The sequence below is a fragment of the Plasmodium gallinaceum genome, assembly GCF_900005855.1.
Source record: "Plasmodium gallinaceum strain 8A genome assembly, contig: PGAL8A_v1_98, whole genome shotgun sequence".
NCBI lineage: Eukaryota > Apicomplexa > Aconoidasida > Haemosporida > Plasmodiidae > Plasmodium > Plasmodium gallinaceum.
Window position 1 is genome coordinate 1,285,496 of NW_021628265.1, and position 26,313 is coordinate 1,311,808.

The following is a 26,313-nucleotide window of genomic DNA, read 5'->3' on the forward strand; positions in this document are numbered from 1 at the left end:
TTTTTTTTTTTTATTTTGTTAATTCTTTATTGAATTTATTGAATGAAGAAAATCTAGACATCTCTAACACCACGAAGAAATTTAAATTATTTTAATAATATTGTTTTCTTTTTTGTTCGATTTTTATAAGTTAAATTTTCATTTTATTATAAAAAATGTAAAAAATGAGAAGGAAAAAAAGATTTTCTATGAATTAATGTATAAAAAGAGATAAATATAAAAAACAAATAATAAGTAAAACATATTGAGAAACAAAAACAAAAAAAAAGTTTAAAAAATTGTAGAATTTAAATGCCTAAAAATATAATAAATAAAATATATGAAATCTAGGGAATTATAAGTATATTAACTAGATAATTTTAAGAACAAGAAAAAGTAAAAAAAAAAAAAATTATTTATACTAATATTTTTGCGGAAATCATTCTTTATTTATACAATTTTAATTAGGTAGAAAAAATATAAATATATCAAAAAGAAAAAGAGAATGTGTAATTGTTTAAATTGTATATGAAATTGATCAAAAAAATAAAAATAATAAAAATAAAAAAAAAAAGTATGTATATAATATAGATTTATAAAATATGTTTAAAAAATATTATCTAGAAAAATATGAGAGTGGTGCAAAAGAAAATGATTTTATAGAAAGAAAAAAAAAAAAATTAAGAAAATTGAATTCACCTCACTTTAAGCAACCAAATGATCTGAAAACATGCTTATATAATACCTGTATTAATTTTTCAAATTCTGATATTTATCAAGAATATATAAGTAGATTTAATCTTAATTCATATAACAATTGTGATTATGATCAAATTAGAAGAAATTCCTTTATATCTAAAGAAAAATTTTTAAAATATTATAACTTTAATTACTATAATAAAAAGTTTGAATTAGAATCAGAAGTAGACTTCAATGAAGAATTTTTTGAAGACTTAAATGACAACAGTGATATAGAAGAAATAGGAAATTATATGATAAAAAAATATAAAAATAAAACAGAAAAACAAGTAAAAAATTTATTATTATTGAAAAGAGAATACGATAATATAAAATCAATTAAAAATGTAGAAGAAAACAATAAATCGATAGAAAAACAGAACAATAAAGAAGTATCATCCAAAAAAAAAAATAGTGATTTTCACTCAAAATCTTATACTTCTAAATTGCTATCAATAATTAACCATGAAACTCTTAATAATAATTTTGATGAATTACTAAAAACAAATATAAAAAAAGAAGAAAGCTGTTACAGGAGGAATCATAGAAAACACTTTTTTTTGAATTTATTCAGAGATTCAGAAGAATCTTCCTTTGCTTCTAATTTTAATGTTTCCTTTTTAAATTATTGTGATATTAATAAAAGAAAAATAAAAAATTCAGGAAACGAAGATTATTTATATATGCTAAATAATTTAGCAGAGTCTCAGAATGACCCATTTATTGAAAAATATTACAAGGATATAATTAAAATGTTAGTAAAAAGAAACTTAAATAAGTCAAAAAAGGAAAAGGTAAAATATAAGGAAGAAATATATGGTCAAATGAAAAGTGAAAATAAAATTGAAAAGACAAAAAATACTTCGATATTAAAAAATTATAAAATAATAAAAGAAGAAAAAAACGACGAACAATTGAAAACTAAAAAAAAAAGCGAAAGGCTAATAATTGAAAAAATAAAAGGTGGAAAATCAAAAAGTAATGATAAAAAGGATGAAGCACTAAAAAGCGAAGAACAAAAAGATGAGCTATTAAAAAAAAAAGAAAGAAAGGATGAACAATTAAAATATGAAGAAAAAAGAAATAAAAGAAAAGGTGAAAGATTGAGAAGTAAAGAAAAAAGAGGTGAACAATTAAAAAGTGAACAACAAAAGGATGAAAAATTAAAAGATGAAAAAAAAGGTGAAAAAAGAAAAGGGGAAAGATTGAGAAGTAAAGAAAAAAGAGGTGAACCATTAAAAAGTGAACAACAAAAGGGTGAACAATTAAAAGATGAAAAAAAAGGTGAAATATTGAGAAGTAAAGAAAAAAGAGGTGAACCATTAAAAAGTGAACAACAAAAGGATGAACAATTAAAAGATGAAAAAAAAGGTGAAATATTGAGAAGTAAAGAAATGAAGGGTAATCAATTAAAAAATAAAAAAAAAAATGAAAAGATAGAAATATTAAAAAGTAAAGATAGAAAAGGTGGACAAAGAAAAGATAAACTTTTAAAAATTGAAAACAATAAAGATAATATGCATATAAGGGAAGAAGAAAAATGTGAAAGACTTATAGTTGGAGAAATTAATACAAATTATAGCGATACAGTAAATAAGAAAAAAATTAAAGAATCAAATATTTTAAAATATGATATACGCAAAAGCATGGAATCCCTAAGTTCTGAAGAGATGAATATTTATTTAAAAAAAATTTTAAAAAATGAAAATATAAAGTTTAATCAAAGAAGGATTGATAATAGAGATAGGTGGAATTCAATATCTCAATTTATTTGTGCATGTATAGGTGCGTCCTTAAGTGTTCATTGCTATTTAGATATTCCCGAACTAAAATCTGAATCTAACATTATTTTAATTTCTATCCTTTTTTTGTTTTGTTATTTATTTATTGGATGGCCATTACTTCAATTAGAATTTGCTTTAGGTCAGATATCACAAAGTTGTATAGTTAACAGCTTAAGTTTATTAAAGAAAACATTTAGAGGTATCGGTCTTATTTCTTTAATGATATCGTTTTATGTTTTATCAAAAAATATTAATAATAGTGTTGATACATTTATAATTGTCACAAATACAATATGGAAACCTTTACCATGGAATTTAAAAGAGTGTGAAAAAATATTTGACAAAACAAAATGCATTAAAAATAATAAATGCAAATGGGTAACTTATAATGACACAACTAATAATATATTTAATCGAAAGAAAAATTTAAATATGAATATGAATAATTCATATAAAAAGGAAAAAAATGATAATAACCTTTTTACAAGAAATAATGATCAAACTTGTGTATCTAGTGGAATCTTAGAGGTGATAAATTTTTTTTCTGAAAAAATAAAATTTGTATGGAAATTAGGGTCTTTATTTTTTATCATATTAATAATATATTTTTTATTAAGAATAGAAGATATGTCATTAAACCAGAGCTTACATTATTCATTTTTATTTTTTTTTATGGTTGTTTTCTTTCAGATATTTATATTATATTACGAATTACATCCAAAAAATATGAAGAATATATTTATTAAATATAATGAAAACATATTATTTAGTAAAGATTATTTTCTTTATATTAATTCTCCTTTAATAGCAAAAATAATTACAATAGTATTAGTTTCTATTAATTGTTCAACTGGACTCAATTATATGTTTTCATCTTACACCAATATAGGAGAAAATATATTTTTTCCTACTTTTTATGTTATCTTTGGCTCTTATATAGGAATATTAATGTATTTAGTATATTATTACTTATGTATTGAAAGTATAAATAATTATCCTTTTATTTATGATAAACTGGAACTAAACACATTATTTGATAATTTTAGATTATTACCAATCAATTATTCTTCTATTCAGGAATTTTTAAAAAGAAAATATTCAATAAATCATTACATCATTTATGTAGTAGCATTATCAAGAATAAAATTCCCAAATATTATGAGCTTTGTATTCTTCCTTTCTTGTATTTTGGTTATTATTACCTCTTCCGCTGTTTATTTAAAAGGAGTAATATTAATATTAAAAGAAAGTAGAAAATTTAAAATCTTAAAGAAAAAAACTATATCCCTATTTATAATTACTATATATTTTTTTCTCGGATTTTTCAATTTATTCAATATAGGTTATAACATCAATTTTTTGATAAATTTCATTATATCAAGTTATATTTATTTATTTATCACTATTCTTCAAATTATTTGTATTACATGGATATATGGTTGTGAACATATAGGAAAAATAATAAATCATAAAAAATTATATTTTTATTTTTCTCTAAATTTTTTTATTACAATTTCAGTTATACCTATAATATTATATATTTGTAAACATTTTGTTCAAAATATTTTTTTTTTTATATTATTATTTTTGTTTTTATTCATAGTATTTATTTCTATAAATGCAATTTTATTCTATTCAATTAAAGGGGATGTTGCATTAAAAGAAAAAATGTATTTTTTATATATATTTAATATTGATATACTAAGGAGAAAATTAAATAATATATTATATGGAAAGAGAAGAACTTATGATTTACACATAAAACAATTTCATTGTGTTTTGTTTAAAAAGTTTACATTGATATGGTGTTATTTAATGAAATATTTCATTCCTTTTGTTTTAATTTTTATATTTTTAACTAATCTTTTATATCATATTCATTTCTTTATACACATCGGAAGTCATAATAGTGGAAGTTCCTCCTATTATAAATCTCTCAATAAGGTAAATAGGCATTCCTATTTGAGAGTAGCTACTAATAAAAATATGTCTCTAAATAGTAAATGGAAAAAAGAAATAGGATTTAATGATACAAATGTTACTTATAAAAACAATAATTTTAATATTATAAATTTATATAATAATCTGAAAGAAAATACTGTAATCAATAATTATAACATTGGTGAAAATGAGTTATATATTAATCTTGGAACAAAAAATGACAATAAAGATATTATTATACGTAAAAATGAATCTAAATATTTTAGTTTATACATATATTTTTCTGTAACAATAATATTATTATTATTTGTTACAATTATTGCATCAATTTCTTTTATACAACCTTGTAGATTGAGAAGTTTCATTTGTCCTCCAACTCACACATGGAATATTAGTGATATTCATTATAAAAAAAAAAATCCTATGAATTTTTTATATACAAGATACATATTTTTTTTTGAAGAAATTCTTCCTATTGAAAATATTATGCCCTTTTATATTTGGAATCATATTAAGAAACATATAAAAAATGAAAGTTTCATTAATTCTCTACACAAAGATAACGAAAATAATGAAACAATTTATGACAAAAAACTTACTTATTTAAATAAATTTGATTATGAGAATTACATTTTTAAATTAATTGATCATGGTTCAAAACTTTATGACTTAAATGAAATGAGAAACGCTAATTTTTAGTTTCTTTTTATTGATGCATAATTTCATTAAATAATTTTTCTTTTTTTTTTTTTTTTTCCATAGAAAGAAGTTTAGTGAAAAACTAAAAAAAAAAAAAAAAAATAATAGTAAAAATTATATAAAATGAAAATTTATACAAAATTAATTATTCTATTTTTAAAGTATACAACTATATTTTAGAAGAAAAATCTGAGTTATTTAAAAAAGAGAGACTTTGAAATATATATATATATATATGTATATATTATGTGAATATATTTTATTTTTTTTATACTTGACATTATATATTTTTTATGTGTATTTTTTTTTTTTTTTACCTAATGACATAAAACAATGTTTTTTCCTTTTTATATTAAAAAACAAAACATAAATAAATACAAAGTAAATATGCTTTTTTACAAATATAAAAAAAAAATAAATTTCGATATCTATATAATTCAATATAGATGCTATTAATTTCTTTTTGTATTACGAGATGATGTGCTATGCATCAATAAAAAATTATTAATTAAAAATAATATACTAAAAAATTAAGTACAATAAAAACAAATAAAAAAAAAAAAAAAATATTTTTTTTAATACATATACCTGTTTCCTACATTTTATTTAAGTGGTTTCATGCCTAAATTTTTTCTAATTTTATTCCATTCATCAATTGATATATCATCTTTTTTATTTTCATCATGAATAGAAATATTTTTATTATTTTCTTTTTTTTTTACGTATTTTCCATATGACGTATCACTTTTTTCAGATGACTCTGTATTTTTATTTTTTTTTAGATTAAAAAAGATTTTTTTTTCTTTTTTTTTTTTATATATATCATTTTCTTCACCTTTTTTTACTTTTAAAATTTTTTCTTTTCTTTTATTTTTTTTATCATAATCATCCTTATCTACGTAATTTTTTCTTCTCTTTCTATCATATTTATTTGAATCAGTACTATATGAATCTTGATTTTCAGAAGAATATTTTTTTTTTTTATAATTATAATAAGTATTCTCTTTTTTTTTCATTTTTTTTCTTGATTCTTTTTCCTTATATTTTTGTTTCTTTTTTTTTTCTTCTTTTTTTTTCTTTTTTTTTTCTCTATGATTACCATCATTATCATAGGTACAAACTTTATTAAATATATTAGAACGGTTTAAATCACTTTCTTGATTATCATTTTGTGATAAATTACTTTTGTTCTTATTTATTTCATTTTCTAATAATTCATTATCTGAAGAAATATTTAATAATTCTTTATAATATTCTAAATTTCTTTTTTCTAATAAATTATTTTCTTCTAGAATTTGTCTTTTTGTTAATGTTGGAAAATCTACATCTAAATAATTGTTTAAAATTAAGCAATTATCAACGAATTCATCCATATATATTTTTTGAAATGTTCCATCTTGAAGTCTCATTCTAACTTTTCTATAATCAAATAAAACAGGTTCCAAGTTTTTATAAACTTCTAAACTTTTTCCTATCAATCTTAAATAAAAAATTCCTAAAGCTCTTAAATAAATAAATTCCTCATTTTTTATATATTCATATACTATATCTTTATCAGGTTGAATTTGTAACAATTTTAAAATCAAGCACAAAAAACGAGTTGGTTTTCTATTACCCCCATAGGTTCCTCCTATGTATTTTAAATTTATTGCTTGGTCTATAATTGATTCAGCTGAATAATAAAAAGAAAGAAATTTATGTATATATATATTTTTTTTTTTTTTTTTTAAAGCTAAAAATTTAATGCAATAAAATAATGTTTTTCTATTAAATACATGTTAAAGCAAAGCATTTTTCCTTCCAATATTGACTTTCATATATTTTGCTTCTTATAATATTTGAAATTAAATATTGAGGATTTGAACCAAAGATTTTTATAGCAGTCACATCTGTACGATTAGCCATGCTTTAAGTTTCTTAACCATTATTTATTCTTTAAATAAAAAACAATTAAAATGATAAAATAAATGTAAACATATATATGTATTACTATAAATTAGTAAAATATAATTTTAATACTTTTTATTTCATATATTAAATTTACTTCATTCTATGTAGTTAATTAAAAATCTTTTTTTTTATTTTATTTTAAAATAACTTATAATGATGCTAAATTTCATTTATTAGTACTTTATATATTTATTTAATTTTTTTTTTTTTTTTTATTTTTTATATTTTTGGTGTATTTTTTTTTTTTTTTTTTTTTTTTTTTTTTTTTTTTTTTTTTTTTTTTTTTTTTTTATACTATATATCTTATTTTTTAATTTTTTTATTTCATTTTGACAAACTTTTTATTTTTTTTTACTTTTTTTTGTATTTATAGTTTAATATTAAATGTTTTTTTTTTTTAATAAAAAATCACATATTTGAATATATGCCATATTAGTTTTGGTAAATTTATAAAATATTAGCTTTTTGTTATGTGAAAATTTTTTTTACAAGTGAAATTGAATAAAATACCTTAAAATTAATATATTATTTTTTTAATGTTTAAAATTTTGAATATTTTTTTAAAGATGTATTTATATACTTGAAAGGTAATTTTGTTAATTTCTAATTTTTAGCATGAATAAGTTAACGTTTGGATTAAAAAATAATATTTTAATTAAAAGATTTTTTTCTAATTATTATTCTCCTAATATTAAAAGAAATGTTCCTGAATATATAGATTTCGAAACATTTTTCCCAAAAAAAGATATAAAACCTGATGTTTTATCAGCATTTACAATAGCAAAGCAACAGAGATTAGAAAAACTTTTAGAAAATAATCCATTAGTGTTATATAAAGGAAGAGTAATAAAAAATTTATCATGTCATAAAATTAAAAATTCAGGGAGAAATAATGTAGGAAAAATTACTACTCGTCATAGAGGTGGAGGTCATGTACAAAGGTTGAGATTTATAGATTTCAAAAGATCAAGAAAAGATATTTATAGTACTGTTCTAAGAATAGAATATGACCCTTCTAGAAGTGCACACATTGCTTTAATTCAATATGAGGATGGTGTGTTATCATATATTTTAGCACCTCTTTTATTAAGACCAGGAGATAAAGTTATAGCTAGTAAGTATGCAAATATAAATCCAGGAAATTGCTTACCTTTAAAAAATATTCCTGTTGGAAGTATAATTCACAATATTGAATTGAGACCTGGGGCAGGGGGCCAATTCATAAGAGCAGCAGGAACCTATGCAACAATATTAAGTAAAGATAGTCAATATGCAACTATTAAATTAAAATCTACAGAAATTCGGAAATTTCCTTTAGAATGTTGGGCTACTATAGGGCAAGTTTCCAATTTACAAAGGCATATGAGAATTTTGGGAAAAGCAGGGGTTAACAGATGGTTAGGTAAAAGACCAGTCGTTAGAGGAGTAGCTATGAATCCTTCAAAACATCCTCATGGAGGAGGAACTAGTAAAAAACACACGAAAAGACCGAAATGCTCTCTTTGGGGAAAATGTAGAGATGGATTTAAAACGAGAAGCAAAAAAAAACCACTTGGATTAATTATTAGAAGAAATATATGTGGTCGTTTACAAAAAAAGTATGGTGTTACTGCATAATAATAAATCCTCATTTTTTTTTTTTAAAAGAAAAAAAAAAAAAAATACTCAACATTACAGAAAAAAAAAGTAATATGTATATACAGTTTTATAAATAAAGAACATTATTTAGAATATCATAGAAATAGGTATTTGAGAAATTATATAAAAAGATGAATAGTAATTTTTATTGATTAAAAAAAAAAAAAAAAAGATTATTCACATTTAGAAAAATATATTTATTTATTACTAAAGTAAAGTAGCTACGTGGAAAATTTGTGTTTTTTCAATTAAAAAAAATGATAGAGCTAATTGTGACGAGAACAAATAGTATATTATAAAATTGAAAAAGAAAAAAATAGTAACAGTAGAATAACAAAACTAAACGAAACAAATACTTTTAATTATAAAAAATATATTATCATAGTTAATTATTATTAAATATATATATATATATATATATTCTTATGAAAAGAGAAAAAATAAAATGTAAAAAGAATATGTCTTTATTTTATAATGGATACATGATACTTCATAGAAATTATTTTTACTTAAATATTATTATGAATATTTAAACAGAAATATATGTCAAAATCTAGATATGATTCTTTTTCAACTGAAGTTCGACTATTTTTTTATTTAATTTATTTATGCAACATTTAGCACGATATAACTAGATGATTTTTTTTAAAAATTATTATATATTTTTTATGTTATATATTATTTTATTTTATACTATTTACTTTTTCAGTCTAAATTTTCCTTCTTTTCTTCCCTTTTAATATATTTTTTTTTTTTTATTAGTCTAATATTTATTTTAATTTCAGTATATTAAAAAAATATTCATGTAATATAATTTTAGTTTTCCAATTTTATTAATTTTTTTTTCATTATTTTTAAATATTTCATTTTATCTTAATATAATTACTTAAAAGTTTAACAATATATAGATATAAAATATGAATGCACAATGTAATTATAATTTTTAAGTAAAAAAAGTTTACACATTTTAAATATATATGTTAAATACTCCATGAAGATTCTTTTCATAAAGTATAATTACATTCGAAATTTAACATAGTGGATGATTTTTTATTATTCATATACTTTTTTACAAAAAAAAAATTACACGAAAATTTTTCGTATTTTAATTCCTATTAAATTTTTTTTAATATATTAATTTTCTTAAAATTAGTTAATTTTTTTTTTTTTTTTTTGTTAACCATATTTTAATATATACTGATAGATATTTTGATATATTTTTTTGTATTTAATAAATTAATATTAAAAATTCTTAATATTTTTAAGCTTCTTTTGCTTCAAGAAGAAAAATTTGAATATTTTTTTTTTTAAATATTACAACATTTAAGATATTCACAGATTTCTTTTTTTTTTTTATGTTTAACATCTTTTTTTTTAATATATATAGTTACATCTGTAATTAATAAATATCTTTTTTCTTTCTTTCTTTCTTGTTTTTTTTTTTTTTTTTTTACTATGCCATTAATAGTTTTATAACGTATACAATTAAGAGAGTATCTATTTTCATTTTTTGTCATTTAAAAATTTTTGTAAATAAAATTTTTATAATATAAATTTTCTTAATATATATCTTATTTTTAATATATTTAATATTAAATATTTATATTTTCCATTTATTTTTTTTTTTCATATTGGCATACATCTTTACTAATAATTTTTTTTTTTTTTTTTTGATCTTTCTTTTTTTTCTTTTTTTTTTTTTTTTTTTGTTGATTTTTTTTTTAATTATATTACACTTTTATTAAAAATGCAATTGCAACCTTATAAAATCCCTCTTAAAGAATTTTTAGGAGAATTTTTGGGAACTTTTGTTCTTATGTTTTTTGGTGAAGGTTCCACAGCTAATTATTATACAGCTGGTGCTTCAAATGATTGGCTTAAATTATGTTTAGGTTGGAGTTTGGGTGTATTTTTTGGGGTTTTAGTATCAGCAAAATTAAGTGGTGCACATTTAAATTTGGCCGTTTCCATAGGGTTATCTTCTATTAAAAAATTTGATGCTAAAAAAGTTCCCATATATTTTTTAGGACAAATTATAGGAGCACTATTAGGAACATTTTCTGTGTACAGATTATTTTATGGTTTTGTTCATGCAGAACAAATTCCTAAATATGTTTGGGAAACTGGTAGAAATAAATTAATTAGTTTACAATGTGCATTTATGAATGAGTTATTATTAACAGGATTATTGCTTCTTGTAATATTAGTTGTAACAGATGAAAGTATATGTGGGAAATTTCATGTTTTAAAAGTTAGTACTGTTGTTGGATTAACTATTTTATGTATTGGTATAAGTTTTGGTGGAAATACAGGATTTGCACTAAATCCATCAAGAGATTTAGGTGCTAGACTTTTTTCATTAATGGCATATGGAGGTCAAGCTTTTTCAGGAGATCATTTTTATTTTTGGATTCCATTAATAGCTCCTATTTTAGGTGGTGTTATTTTCTGTCAATTTTATGATAAAATAATTTGTCCATTACTTGATATTCCATCAAGTGAAAAAGATGTTATAGATGTGTGATTTTAAAAAAAAAAAAATGATTCCTAATTACTCATATTACTTAAAGATGTATTTAGTAAAGCATAATTATTAAAATACTTTCTTATATATATATATATATATACATATATATATATATATATTTTTTATAGTATTTTTTTATATTAAATTTTTAAAATTTATGCTTTTATAATTTAATTTTTTTAAAATACCATTTATTATTTTTTACTCCTATATTTTTTTTTTTTTATTCTTTAAAACAACATGCTCAATTGATGTATTTATAATTTAATTAGTTAATATATAAAAAAAAAAATAAAAAAAAATTTTTTTTATTTTTTTTCATATATATATTTATTGTAAAAATTTTGGAAGTATAAAAAAAAAAAAAAAAAAAAAAAAAAATACATTTATGTTTAATTGCACCTACGAACAATTATTTGTCAGTGTTTTTGTTTTTTTTTTTTTTTTTTTATTAACCTTATAGTTATAATATAAAAAGGCATATATTGAATAATTTGGGAAAAAAATATATGTAAAAAAATTAATGTAGTTATATTTTGATGTTTATATTTTTATAATGGATAAATTATTATAAAAAAAATAAAACAAGAAGGTATACATTATCATAAACAGATTAAGAGAATAAACAAAAAAAATATATGTATCTTTAAATAAAATTTTGGGTAAATTAATGGATAAAAAATAAAAATAAATATTATTTTGTCTTCGTTTCATTTTATTTATTATAAATGTGAAGAGGTGTTTTTGAAAATTATTTACATAAATTTTATATAGAGCGCATTTATTAACATTTCTGATTAATTTTCAGTAATTTTTAGTTCGTGAATATTTTCACTTATTTTTATATAACCACTAATTCATAAAATTAATATTTCTTTCTTTAAAAATAAACCAATTTAATAACTAAAAAGTATTATCCTCAAAAATTTATTAATGAAATTTTTTTCTCTCATAAATTTATATTATTGAATTTATTTTTATTTTGTTATATATATATATATATATATATATATATATTTTTTTTTTGTAAAAGTGTAACAAAAAATACAAATTATTTTATTACATTGAAGAAAAAAAAAAAATGAAATAAAAAGAATAGTAAACTTTTAAAAAGTTCTTCAGAATATTTTTAATAACTACGAATATTTTCTTTATTTTTTTACATAAGAAAAGAATTCATATTTATACTTTTTTTCTTATGCTCAGTTTTTTTGTTTAGATTTGGATAAATTTAAAATTTTATCTAAAATTTTTTTATATTTATATCCTTTTTTTTTCTAAAATTTATATAATTTTAACAAAAATAATGTTAAGGTTTAAAAGAGGATTTCCTTATAATAGTTTTAATTTTTTTTATGTTCAAAACTCATTTAAAAAATTTATAACGTATTATACGAAAACTCATGAGTATATTAAAATAAATGAAGAAAATTTAAAAGATTTAAAAAATAAGAATATTAAGTGCAAGATAGGCATAAGCAACTATGGAACTGAAAAATTAGGAGAAATTGTTTATATAGATATAATATATAACATAAATGATTATGTAAAAAAAGGAGATTGTATTGCAACAATTGAAAGTGTCAAAAGTGTAGGTGATGTTTATACTCCTATTAGCGGTAAAATTACCAATATAAATAACAAAATAATAGACAATATTAATTTAATGAATAAAAGTTCTGAATCTGATGGATGGATTATAGAATTGTTAACAAACGATATAGATGAAAAAGAAATATTGGACATTTCTGAATATAAAAAGATATGTGATGAAGAAGAAGAAAAAGAGGAAACAAAAATACAACAAAATGAAATTAATTCATTAGAAGAAAAAAACAAGAATAAGATTTTTGATATAAACGATATTAAAAGCATTGAAGATAAAGAGAAAAAATAAATTAAAATAATGTTTATGAAAATATATCATTTATATATATTACAATTTTTTTTTTTTTAAGTTTAAAATAAGGATATAATATATGAACAACTTAATGTAAGAAAATAATAAAGATATAAAAAGGGGTGAATCATTTTATTTTAAAAGAATGTGGAATAAAAAAGAAAAAAACACTTTTTTTACTTATAATTTTTTTTATTACAAAAAAAAAGGAAAACTTTTGAATATGAGATACATTACTAAAAAAAAAAAAACAGAAAGTTATAAAAGATATGTTTTCATACTAGTTTAGAAAAAACTACTTTTTTACCTAACTTTTAAAGAAGTTATGCATTATATTTTGCCTTAATAAATGAAAACAAAAAAGAAAAAAAAAAAAAAAAACGTAAAAAATAAATATTACTAATAAATTTCAATAAAAAGGATATCGCTAAAATTATGGACAGAAGTACAGTATGAAATAATTTTTTTTTTTTTTTTTTTTTTTTTGGTTTTATATGGTGCAACACTTTTCTGTATGTTCTTTTCCAGAGCTAAAATTTTACTTTTTTTTTGAAAAAATAGTGAAATATAATTATTTCTTTTTAAATCAAGAAAAGAATTACCTTTTACTAAAATGTGAAATTCTTTTATTGTTAAATTTTTATATACAAATTAAAATTTTTTTCTTTAAATGTGCAGATTATATTTTCTTAATTACTATATGAGCAAATATTAAAAAATATGAAATAATTTTTGCTAGCATTATCAAAAAAAAAAAAAAAAAGAACATGCATATACAAAATAACTTTTCGATTGCAACTTTCCCTTAATGCGCATATTCATATAAAAAAAATTTTATTTTATTTTTTTTTTTTATTGTAATTATTATAAATAGAAAAAATTAAAATTATGAATAAATAATCTTATAAAACTTCATTTATTATTACAGTATATTATTTTAATATTAAAAAGAAAAAAATAAAGTATATAGTATCTATAAAATATATATTAGAAAATTTAAATATTTTTATTATATACAATATTTTTTAATTGAAAAGGAGGAGGAACTTTCTTTAAAATTTATATGGTACAATGAGATTAAAAAAAAAATAATAAAAAGACAAAAAGAAAAATTAAATAAATAGAAATATAAATATATATATACAAATAATTGCAAAATTGTTTTAATTTTTTCAGACAATCTTTTTTACAGTCTTTTAAATTATCAAGATGTGTTGCTGTATATGTGGTTTACTATTCTTAGCATTAATTGCTATAATTGTTGTATTAATTCTAAAAGGAATTATAAAATTGTCTTAACAAAAATGTTTGGGAGATAAAAAGGACAAATTTTTTTATGAAATCATATTTTGTTTTTCTTCGTGTACAATGAATTAGATAAAATGATTTTAAATTCTAAAAGAACAAAAATTTAGATAAAAACTTTTTTAGTCTAATATTATAAAAGTGGAAGCCACATTTAATTTAAAATGTAACTTGGAAATTAAGAAAATATTGAATAACTATTGTAAAATTTTTGAAATCATAAAAAAATGAGATATCTCAAGAAATTGTTTTATTTTATTTATTTATTTTTTTTTTTTTTTTTTTATAGTATTCATCATTTTAGTAATTTTATTATATTTTGATATTCTGTGTTTCCATATATTCTATATAATATTTTATTTTTACTTTTTATTTTATCACATTTAGCATTACTTTAATTCTAATTTATATTTTTTATCTTAACACTATTTTATGTTTATTTTATATATATATATATATGTATGTATGTATATAAGGGGATTTTTGTTTAAATTACTTATGTATTTTATTAAAGGTAATTCTATTAAAAGGTGATATGTAAAATGTTTATATGCCAAGATTATTAAAAAATGCTAATATTTTTTTAAATAGTGAAATTAGAAATAAAATTTTAAAAATATTGAAAAAAAAAAAAAAAATGAGATATTAATATATATTTAAATATAATTTTTCCTGATTTTTGTCACAATGCTAATTTTTTCAAAATTTTAATTATGTGAATTTAAAGATAAACATGAATTTTTAGTATAATATAGTTGTAGAAAAGAAGAATGAAACTAAAAAAATAATTAATAGGGTAAAATTTTATATAGTTATTTATAATATATATATTTTTTTTTTTTTTTTTTTTTTTTTTCATGCATATAAAAAGTGTTTATAAAAAAATAGAAAATAATTCAATTAATTGTAGTACTCAATTTTTTTTTTTTTTTTATTTAAATAAAATGAATTTTAGAAGTTAAAAATTAAATATAATAAATAAGTTTTTATTCTTATGATTTCAATATGAATATAAAAAATATTTTACTTTAAATTTCATGGGTAATATTTTTTATAAAAATAAGGTAAATGGTATTTCTGTAAAAAAAATTAAAATTTTTTTTTTGTTTTATTTAAAGAACATAATATGTAAATTAATTTTTTTTTTTTTTTTTTTTTTTTTTTTGCTTAATACTAAAATAAATATATAAGTAATAAATATTTTTTTAATTCATCTACTAAAAAAAATTACAATGAAATACGATTGAATACAGTTGAAATATAAAAATATATTTTATGATAAGCAAGTATAAGAAAAATATATAATAAAAAATAATATTTATGAATTAACTTTTAAATTAAAATGAAAACAAATGCATTTGAAAAAAAAAAAAAGAGTAATAAAAAAAGAAATATTATAAGAACAAAAAATTGTAGAAATTTACCACCATCAACAGATTCAAATGATAGGTATAATAACATTTTAAATTATTATAAAAATGAAAAAAAAACAAATAAATTTATTGATAAAAGAAAAATCAAAAGTATCTATAAAAATAGAAAATCTGAAAAAAAAAATATTTTTAATTTAAACGATGACTTCTTATTAAAAGATAAGCATATAAGTACAAATGATATACATTCAGAAAGTATACAATATGATAGTTCAAAAATTGGTGATGAAAAGATAAAAGATAATTTAAATAATATAAAGAGAAGTAACATAAATAATTCAATACAAGAAAGAATTAATCAGAAAAAATTAAAGCAACTTAAAAAATTTGAAATAAAAGAGAAACTACGTGAAATAGATGAACATTTTGAAGACATTAAAAAAAGTGTACTTTGTTTAAATAATAAAAATAATGAAATAAAAAATAGATATTCAGTAAATATAAAAAAAAAATTAAACGACATTTTAGATAAATATAATGAATCAGAAAAACCTATAGAAGAGAAAAAAAATAATTATATTAAAGAAGATAGTTTTAAAGAATATTTAAAGAATAAAACAGAAGATCAATTAATAAATTCAAATAATAAAAATATAAAAAAAAAGATTCACAAAATTGAAAAGGAGGAAAATAAAAAGGACAATGAGATTTTAAAGAAAAATGATAAAAAGATAGATGTTAATGAATATAAAAAAAGAAAAATACAAGGTAAGGGAGAAGAAGAAGAAGAAGAACAAGAAGAAGAACAAGAAGAAGAACAGGAAGAACAAGAAGAAGAACAGGAAGAAGAACAGGAAGAAGAGGAAGAAGAAGAGGAAGAAGAGGAAGAAGAACAAGAAAAGGAAGAAATAGAAGAACAGGAAGAAGAACAGGAAGAAGAGGAAGAAGAAGAGGAAGAAGAAGAGGAAGAAGAGGAAGAAGAACAAGAAAAGGAAGAAATAGAAGAACAAGAAGAAGAACAAGAAAAGGAAGAAATAGAAGAACAAGAACAAGAAGAAGAAGAACAAGAAGAAGAACAACAAGAAAAAGAAGAACAACAACAAGAACAAGAAAAAGAAGAAGAACAAGAAGATGAAAAAGAGGAGGAAAAAGAGAAAGAGAAAAAAGAAAAAAAAAATGAGAGAAAAATAAAAGATAATCAATTTTCCCCATGTCCAAATGATTTACAAGAGAATGAATTAACCAATATTGAAAGTGATAAAAATAAATTATATACGTATGACAATCAAAATTATAAAAATAAAGAATCATATGTATTTTCTGAAGAAAAAAAGGAATTTAAAGATTCATATAATATAGATTATGATTCTGTTGATTATTTTTCTGATGAAAGTGATAATGAAATTATAAATGATATATTTAAAAAAGAATTGCCATTAAGAGAAACAAAAAATATATCAAACGATAAAATAAAAAAAATGATAGACAAATTTTTAATTAATGATAATAAAAATATTTGTAACTATTTTTTTAATGATTTAGAAGAAGAAAAAAATAACTTACCAATATATATATCTATTGAGAATAAGGAATATGAACTGAAAGATGTTATACATTTGCTAGATTCTCACAGTTTTAGTTCACAAAAAAAATTATTATATAGAATATACTATATAAATATGTTTAATAAAAAAAAAAAAGAGAATATATTTCACTCTTCTTTTTTTTTCTCATTAATGGATTATTTCATACTTAATATATACAAATGCTTAAAATATAATTTGAAATTAGTAGATTTAATTAGAAATTATAAAGATATCATTATAGACTTTTCTTCTGAATTAAAAACAGAGTTGCATTTATATATTTCCTTCTTATTATTAATTCTTTTTTGTAAAATTCAAAGAAGAATTAAAGCAATTAAATTTTATAAAAGTAAAAAAAAGGTTTTAGAGGACTATATTGATTTAAATAAGAATAATGAAGACAAGAAATATAATGTTAAAGTTTACTCAAAAATATTAAAAAGTGCTGAATTATTTGAATACATTTTTGAAAAATATAGTGAAGCTCATAATATATCATATATTCATTTCTCTTTAATTTTTTTAACATTAACCATGTACCCAATAAATAAATACAATGTTATTTTTTCTAATAGTCAAAAGGATAACATGGAAACAATAATTAATGATTATTTATTAGATATAAATAAAAACAGCGTAGAAGATGAAAAACTTTTGAATAAATGTCTATATTTGAAGGAGAATAATTTCACTGGACAAGATGAAAAACATCCCTTTATAACTTATATTATTGAATTAATTGAATTTACCTTTTTTAATTATTTTTATTCTTATAATACCAATTTAATTCATGAAAGTGTTTTTCAAAATTATGACTATATATTTAATAATGATACATATTCTAATTTTAATAATATTAATGAATGTATTAAAAATATTGAAAACAAATTTTCATATAAGTGCTTTGAAAATGATATAAGTAATATTAAAGGTGAAGATGAAGAAAAGAAAAAAAATGAAATAGTAAATTATCTGGGAAAATTTAATAAAAAAAAAGAATTAAAAAATGCAATTATTCTACTAAATATCTATAATATAGTTATAGAAAATAGTAAAAAATATAGTCAGAGCTTTTTTTATTTGTCACTAAAAATTCTGAATACACTCTTGTATAATATTACATATGAAAAGCAAAAAAAAAATGAAAATGCAGAAAAAAAAGAGAACTGTTATACAAATAAAAAAAAATATAAAAAAAATAAAAATTACTTATACAAATTATCTTTTTTTACTTTAAGAAATTTGTTTTTGTTTTTAAAAATATATATAGAAAATGAAATTAATATTTATATTTTAATAAATCATATAATTATTCCAAGTTTATTTTATTTGTATATTAATTTTTTAAAATTTGTAATCAATTTTAATATAAAAATTGATTTTGTAAAATTAATTAATAAATTTAAAAGTGTGAATATCACAGAAGATTTATTTAAAAATAATGATTTTATCCAATGCAAAAATAATCAGAAATATTTTATGTTGTTATTACATTTATTTAAATTAATTCAGTATTCTCATATTTACGATATTAAACCCATAGTATATAAAGATAATAGCAAAAATGTCATAACATTATTTACTCCAAGATATGTTAACAATAAAAATCAGAAAGATTTCATTTTTATGCATAATAATCAAACAAAATTGTTAGAAATGAAATCTTTAAAAAAAAAGATGAAACAACAGAAAAAATTAGACTACAATGAAGTAATATATGAAAATACAATATTTATTTTTTTTTTTTTTTTTTTTCATAGCTTATTTATTTGATATATTTTTACATTGTTACATATTAATATATATAAATATTTACCTATATTTATATGTTTTATAATTTATGTATATTTATATATATTTAATTTCCTTTTTTTTTTTTTTTTTTTTTTGTAGTTAAAAAAGGAAAACAATTTTATTATAGGATTAAAATCAAAAGAAGAATATGAAAGAAAAAGAAGAAATAAAGAAAGATATAAAAAAGTAAAATCAATGGCACAGCAAGACATAGAAGAATATAATAAAATGAAAACTTACACCCATTAAAAGGAAATAAAAAAAAAATTTAAGAAAAATTTTTAAATATATTAGATAATTAAAATTTTCATATCTTTTATTTTATACATTTTTACTGTAATTTGGTCTTATTTATATCTTATTTGTTTCATAATTTAAACATATCTTTATTATTTAGATTAACACTTTAATTATTTTCATATCCATGGAATTTAATAATAAATATTAATTTTGTCTTAAAAAATTTTAAACATTTAAAAGAAAAAAAAAAAAAAAAAATTAAACATATATGCATATATATTTGTATAATTAATTATATGCAATAATAAGATTAATAATAAATGCAGATTTTTAATACATTTAAAAAAGTAAAACAAATTATGACATAAATCATAGACATATTATTAAATATTTTTTTTTGTCTATATACGAATAAATTTAAAGGGAAATAAAAGATGCAAATTCATAATAAAAATTTTTAATATAAAAAAAAAAAAAAAAAAAAATTGTTACCTTGAATAATATCATTTTTAATAATTTAAATAACATTCTCAGCTAATTCTGTTGTATTTGACATACACAATTATCAAAAATGTTTATATATATATATAATATATATATATTTCATAAATTTTTTTTTTTTTTTTATAAACATATATATGTTTACTTTTCAAAAATATTTTTGTTAAAAAAATATGCCAGAAACTTTATTTTTATTTTTTTTTTGGTGATTCAAAATTGAAATCTTCATTAATCATATTGCGGATATCTTTTAATTTTAATCCACACCACTCATATTTATTTATATAATTTGATGTATAATGTTTTTCATATATTTTATTCTGCATAGAAATATGATCATATAAATTATTTATATTAGTTCTAATTTTTATTATACTAGAAATATTTTCTTTTATATCCTCATAAAAGGTATTTGAAATTAAATCTCTCCAACCTTTTCTTTTAAGTAATCCTAAACTTTCTCTTTCTTCTTTTTTTGGAATCATATAATACATATATAGTTCACTACAGCCTGTTAGAAAAAAAAAAATATATTTATACTTTAAAATTATTTATTCTTTCTATTTTTCTCTCTTTTTTTTTTTTTTTTTTAAATTTTTTAAAGAGTACCTATAATACGTTCACAAGACTCCTCCAAATCAGAAGCACAATTTTTTATAGAAGTACATGAGCAATTATTGGATAGTTCAGTATTTTTTCCAATATTTTCTTTTTGAACATTTTTTAAATTTATATCGTAATGAAAAAAATAATTATCTGTATCATAATGCATGTTTAAACACATATATTTATATGAACAAAGTAATAAATAACATTGTCTTGGAAATATGTCAATATCACTAAAAATTATGTACAAGAATTTATAAGAGGTTTCATTATTATCCTTATTTTTATTTATTTCATTATTTTTTTTACCATTTATATATACTTCATCATCATTAGTTTCTTTAATATCATTAGTAGTTTTGTTAGTATTATCATCAACATTATTGGAGGAATTATTTAAAAGAGAGGCGCATTTTTTGTTAAAATTTAAAAAAAAAGTAGATGGATATTGATAAGCTGCAAAATTACTAAAATAATTATCTTCTGGATTTTTTTTCTTATCTTGAATTTGATGCAACTTATCATAAAAACTAATTTTCTTTTTTTTTTTTTGTTTATCTATTTCCTTAATTTCATTAATTACATTTTTTTGAATAATATGTTCTTTATGGTTAGTTGGATTCATTAATTGATTACATACAATTTTATTTTCAGAGCATATATTATTATTTAAAAATGCTTCTAAAATAACTCTTGGTAAAAATGCACACAGAATATAATAAGTTGATTTTGCACTCAAAAATGGATGAGCCCAAATAGATTTGATATTTAATTCGGATGTATTTAAATATTCAATTAAGCAACCACATATTATTTTTGATATATGAATAGAATTACCATCAACAGCCGTAGTAAAGGAATTAGTATTTAAAGTAATTATAATACCTGAAAAATCATCTAACAATATATCATCATAACTATTTTGTATATTTTCTAACAATCTTTTGTCCAATTCTAACAGCTGAAAAGGTAAATTTCTATTTCTAATATCATTCTTTTTATTAATTAAATTCTCTACATAACTCCAATTAATTAACATTTTTTCATGTAAAAAATGACGATGTCTGTATATATTTGAATATTTAAAAAAATTTAAGCTACTACTTAAAATTACATCAATTTTTTTCTCTTTTATTTTAATTTCTGTTATTACTTCTTTTAACTTTTTGTATTTTAATTCTTCATTTTTTATCTTTTTGTATTTCATATAGTTTTCTTCTTCATTATTATTAGCTGTTAAATCGTTTATTAGATTATGTATGAACTTACTTTTAATATTTTTTCTTTTATTGCTAGGATTATTATCTACATTAACATTCATATCATTTTTCACTTCATCAGTAGTTCTGTTATTTATTGTATCATTTTCGAATTCATTACTTATTTTATTTTCGTTATTATTTTTAATTTCATTGATATCTTCGCTTTTAAAATCTTCTTCTTTATTTTCATTTTGATTCATTTTTTCGAATAAATTCAAAAATTTTTTATATTCCTTTTCCAAAACATCCTTAGTGCTATCACTTAAATAATTTAAATTGTCGTAACATCTATTTTTTTCATATTTTTTTTCAATTTTTCTTTTTCTTTTTACTGGATTTTTGTCATTTTTTTTTTCCTCTTCCTCTTCCAAATTATCATGCAAGTAATTCATTTCATTATTTATAACATTACTCTTTTGTTCTGAAATGAAAGATAACTCATTTTCATCAATAACTGTTTCACAATTATTAATATCATAATCCTTTTTTTTATCTATTTCACTCATATTATCATTTTTAATTTCATTGTTTTTATAATAATTTAAGTTAATATCATTCACTGAATTGTTTTGATTCTCTAAAATATTAATTTTTTTAACTTCATTTTTATTTTCATCTTTACTTATATCTGCTTCAGTTTTTGTATTCAAAAGATTTGGTTGTTCTTCATCTACAGCCACTTCTTTTGATATTCCGCTTTCATTTTTATTTTTTAATTTGACAGATTTTTCTTCTTTTTTTAAGTTTTCCTTTTTTAACTTTATTTCATTTTTGTAATCATTTATTATATTTACAATTTTTTTTTTCTTTTGAATAAGTAATTTTAAATCATCTGGAATATTAATAGGCAAATGCTCAATTTTAAGATTTAAATTGTACTTTTTAAAAAATTCGTTGGTTTCATTAATTAATTTTTTCCTTTGATCAATTGCAAAATCAGGAAGTTTTAATTTAAAATCATTTGTATAATTTTCATTTTTAATATCACTCATTTCAGTATCATTATCCATATTATCATTTTTTTTCGGAGTTTTATTCGTTTCACTATCATAATTTTTACTTTTGTTAATACTATTTTCCAAATTTACATTTTCCAAACAATTTTCCCCTTTATCATAGTTAACATTAATTGATACAATATTTTTTTGATTAGATTCTTTTACTTTCATATTATTTTTGATTGGACTTTTTGTAAAGTTATATGTATTCAAAGTTGAATTACGGTTATTTGGTGAATATTTATGAAGTTCATCTAAATCATTCTTCGTTATTTTACTATCATTACTATCTTTATTACTATTGCTTTTGATATTGTTATTATCACTATTATGGTTTTCATAACCATTGCAATTATTATCATTATTAAAATTTTTTTCTTCATTAATTTTATTATCATTAATAATTGCTAATTCTTCACTTTGGGTTACTTCTTCTTTGTTGTTACTATCATTTTTTATATACTTAAATATATGTTGGTTTTCTTCAGTTTTCATATTTTTGTCTAATATATTATTGTCTTTGATTGATTTATATGATTGTGGAATGTAACTATTCTTTTCATCAATTTTCTCATTTGAATTTTCATGAAGATTATTATGAAAAAATTCATTTCTTTTAGTTTTATTGTCATTCATATCGATATATTCATTTACATTGTAATCATATGTTTTTTGACTTTTATTTATTATATTTTCACTTAAGTTATTATTATCATTCTCATTGTAATCCTTTTCTTCTTTGTCATATTTTTCTGTAATATTTCTTTCATTATTTTCAACATTATTATTATTATCTTCATCTTTCTTATTTTCATCACTTTCATGAAATTCGTTAGCATTTTTTTCTACAGATATATTTATACTTTTATTGAAATTCTCATATCTCTTATCTTTTTTTTCATTTTTCTCTATTAAAATTTTAAAAATTTCATCAATTCTATTTACCTTTTTATCGTTCTCATTATTTTTTAAAAAATTTAAATTATCTTTATCATTGATTATTTTATCATTCATTTTTTGTTTTTTTAATTTTTTTTTTTCACTCAAGCTTTTTAATTTTTTACTTGTATTGCTATCTACTCTTTCAATACAATATGTTTCATCTTTTTTATGTTCCTTACATTCATTACTACTATTTTTTAATTCTTCTTTTATATTATTTTTTTTTGTATCAATTAAATTATATTTTTTTCCTTTTTTTAAACATTCTGGTGACCCATCTTTTTTACTAGATTCATTGGATTTTTTTTCATAGGCATTTAAGTTTTTTTCTTTACTTTTAGTCATATAATCATCTAATGTTTTATTTTTCTTTTCTTTTTGCTCTTTTTTATTTGAAATAAAATCGCATAAATTGGGAGTATTTGAAGAATTTATGTTTAATGCATTACTATCTTTCTTTAAATTATTTTGATTTATATAATTCATATCACAGTTCTTTTTAATTTTAATAAAGTTATCAATTAAATAAACATTTTCTTTGTTGTGTAATCTTATTAATTTTCTTTTTTTACTAGCATTCTTATCATTATTTTGATCTAAATTTTTGTCACTATTTTTTATAATAATCTGTTTAAAACTATTTGAATTATCATTTACTTTTTTATTTTTGTCAACGAAACAATTTAACACATTTTTATTTTTATTCTTTTCTTTCGTAGACTTGTAATCTTTATCATTATCAGTTAAATTAACATCTTTATTTTTATTATTAGTATCTTTATTCAAAATTGCAAAAACATCCTTTACTTTTTTTTTAAAATAGTTTTCCATTATTAAATATTAATAAAATTTTTATTAGGTTCAATTTTTCTTTTTCAATAATATAAAAAATAATAATATTATATTAGCATACTTTTCAATTAAAAAAATTTTTTTAAATATATGAAAATTTTTACAAAATATTTATATCTATTTATTTATCTTATTTTTTCTTTTATTCATTTACTTTACAAATATGTAAACGAATATGGAAAAAAAAAAAATACCCATATATATATGTATATATATATATATATATATATATATATATATATATTATATTATATTAATATATATATATATATATATTTGTATGCTTGCTACATGAAAAAATTCATGTATAAGAAAAAAATAAAAAATACATTAAAATAAAAAAAAAAAAGAAAATAAGTAAGAGTGAAAAAAGAGATGAAAAATATATTTATAATTAAAAATTAAAAATACATTTATGGTTATGCAATTTTTAAAATTTTTTTGGTAATTAAATTGCATATAGTTCTATATATATATAAAAAAAAAAGTAAATATAAATCCTTTTCATTTATTTCAAAAAAAAATTTTAAATAAAAATTAAAATGAATAACAGTTTAAATTAAATATGTGTAAAACAATTTTTAAATATTCTTTTTAAAAACACATAAATACAAAAAAAAAAAAAAAAAAAAAAAAAAAAATAATCAGCAAAATGTGGTTAAATGTATTTAAGAAGTTCAAGAGTNATAACAGTTTAAATTAAATATGTGTAAAAAAATTTTTAAATATTCTTTTTAAAAACACATAAATAAAAAAAAAAAAAAAAAAAAAAAAAAAAAAAAAAAAAAAAAAAAAAAAAAAAATAATCAGCAAAATGTGGTTAAATGTATTTAAGAAGTTCAAGAGTATTATTCTAATTTTTTCATTTTTATTCTTTGCATTTATATAAACCTTTTTATAATTTATAATTATATATTTATAAAATTTTCATGACTAAAAATTTTAATACTTTATTTACATTCAAAAGAAAATACATTAAGATATAAAAATAATTTCAAATTATTAAGCAATCTAGATTATATTAATATTAACCTAATTTAATATTATGAACACTTTTACTACACATATAATAATGATATTATAAAAAATAATATTCATATTTCATATTCTTTCGTTATGCATATACGGAAGTAGATACCGTTAATTTAAAAATGGAAATGTTAAAAAAAAAGAAAAAAAAAATTGTGTAATCATTTTTTTCAGATTTAGTATTCTAATAATAATATTGATGATTATATTATAGGTATTGTCATAAAAACTTCTTTTAATATATTAGTTTTTCTTTATTTTTCATTATATAATTGTTTCTGTTGTTAAAGTAATGCATTTTAAGTAATTTTAATGTACCAATTTTGCATTAAAAAAGTAAATTAAGAGATATATATAAAGTTCTCTCTTGGAATCATTAAGGTGTTATTTTCATATATATTATCATTTATATATATTTGAAATAAATATATATTAATTTTAAGAAAATACATAACAGAAAATTTTTTTTATAAGACATTATACATAGTTTTCCTCATATAAAACTTAATCTTTGAATTCTTATATACATATAAGATTCATATTCTATTTTGAAAATATATATATTCTTTTAAAAAAAATTTCTAATGTGTAAATAAAAAATTATAATATAGTTATACTATATAATAATTTTACTTTTTTTTTTTTTTTTTTTTTTTTCTTTTTTCTATT

General features: G+C 18.3%; 8 protein-coding genes across 8 annotated transcripts; 6 read left to right on the forward strand and 2 right to left on the reverse strand.

Annotated features, from left to right (window-relative positions):
* Positions 1-581: 581 nt before the first annotated feature.
* Positions 582-5,141, forward strand: PGAL8A_00360000 (amino acid transporter, putative; the record flags this gene model as incomplete). The annotated part of the gene is made up of 1 exon (XM_028672650.1): positions 582-5,141. The coding sequence occupies one exon, from the start codon at positions 582-584 to the stop codon at positions 5,139-5,141; it is 4,560 nt and encodes a 1,519-aa protein (XP_028529181.1).
* A 602-nt stretch (positions 5,142-5,743) lies between these two features.
* PRP38A (pre-mRNA-splicing factor 38A, putative) lies at positions 5,744-7,046 on the reverse strand (the record flags this gene model as incomplete). Its single annotated transcript, XM_028672651.1, has 2 exons — positions 5,744-6,813; positions 6,917-7,046. 2 exons carry the CDS (start codon positions 7,044-7,046, stop codon positions 5,744-5,746), a joined length of 1,200 nt encoding a protein of 399 aa, XP_028529182.1.
* A 660-nt stretch (positions 7,047-7,706) lies between these two features.
* On the forward strand, positions 7,707-8,708 carry PGAL8A_00360200 (mitochondrial ribosomal protein L2 precursor, putative; the record flags this gene model as incomplete). Its single annotated transcript, XM_028672652.1, has 1 exon — positions 7,707-8,708. The coding sequence occupies one exon, from the start codon at positions 7,707-7,709 to the stop codon at positions 8,706-8,708; it is 1,002 nt and encodes a 333-aa protein (XP_028529183.1).
* Positions 8,709-10,476: 1,768 nt separating this feature from the next.
* Positions 10,477-11,253, forward strand: AQP (aquaglyceroporin, putative; the record flags this gene model as incomplete). The annotated part of the gene is made up of 1 exon (XM_028672653.1): positions 10,477-11,253. One exon carries the CDS (start codon positions 10,477-10,479, stop codon positions 11,251-11,253), a length of 777 nt encoding a protein of 258 aa, XP_028529184.1.
* A 1,309-nt stretch (positions 11,254-12,562) lies between these two features.
* Positions 12,563-13,153, forward strand: GCVH (glycine cleavage H protein, putative; the record flags this gene model as incomplete). Its single annotated transcript, XM_028672654.1, has 1 exon — positions 12,563-13,153. The coding sequence occupies one exon, from the start codon at positions 12,563-12,565 to the stop codon at positions 13,151-13,153; it is 591 nt and encodes a 196-aa protein (XP_028529185.1).
* Positions 13,154-14,365: 1,212 nt separating this feature from the next.
* PGAL8A_00360500 (conserved Plasmodium protein, unknown function) lies at positions 14,366-14,455 on the forward strand (the record flags this gene model as incomplete). The annotated part of the gene is made up of 1 exon (XM_028672656.1): positions 14,366-14,455. One exon carries the CDS (start codon positions 14,366-14,368, stop codon positions 14,453-14,455), a length of 90 nt encoding a protein of 29 aa, XP_028529186.1.
* A 1,348-nt stretch (positions 14,456-15,803) lies between these two features.
* On the forward strand, positions 15,804-19,463 carry PGAL8A_00360600 (conserved Plasmodium protein, unknown function; the record flags this gene model as incomplete). Its single annotated transcript, XM_028672657.1, has 2 exons — positions 15,804-19,130; positions 19,314-19,463. The coding sequence occupies 2 exons, from the start codon at positions 15,804-15,806 to the stop codon at positions 19,461-19,463; spliced, it is 3,477 nt and encodes a 1,158-aa protein (XP_028529187.1).
* A 683-nt stretch (positions 19,464-20,146) lies between these two features.
* Positions 20,147-24,594, reverse strand: PGAL8A_00360700 (conserved Plasmodium protein, unknown function; the record flags this gene model as incomplete). Its single annotated transcript, XM_028672658.1, has 2 exons — positions 20,147-20,466; positions 20,565-24,594. The coding sequence occupies 2 exons, from the start codon at positions 24,592-24,594 to the stop codon at positions 20,147-20,149; spliced, it is 4,350 nt and encodes a 1,449-aa protein (XP_028529188.1).
* Positions 24,595-26,313: the final 1,719 nt, after the last annotated feature.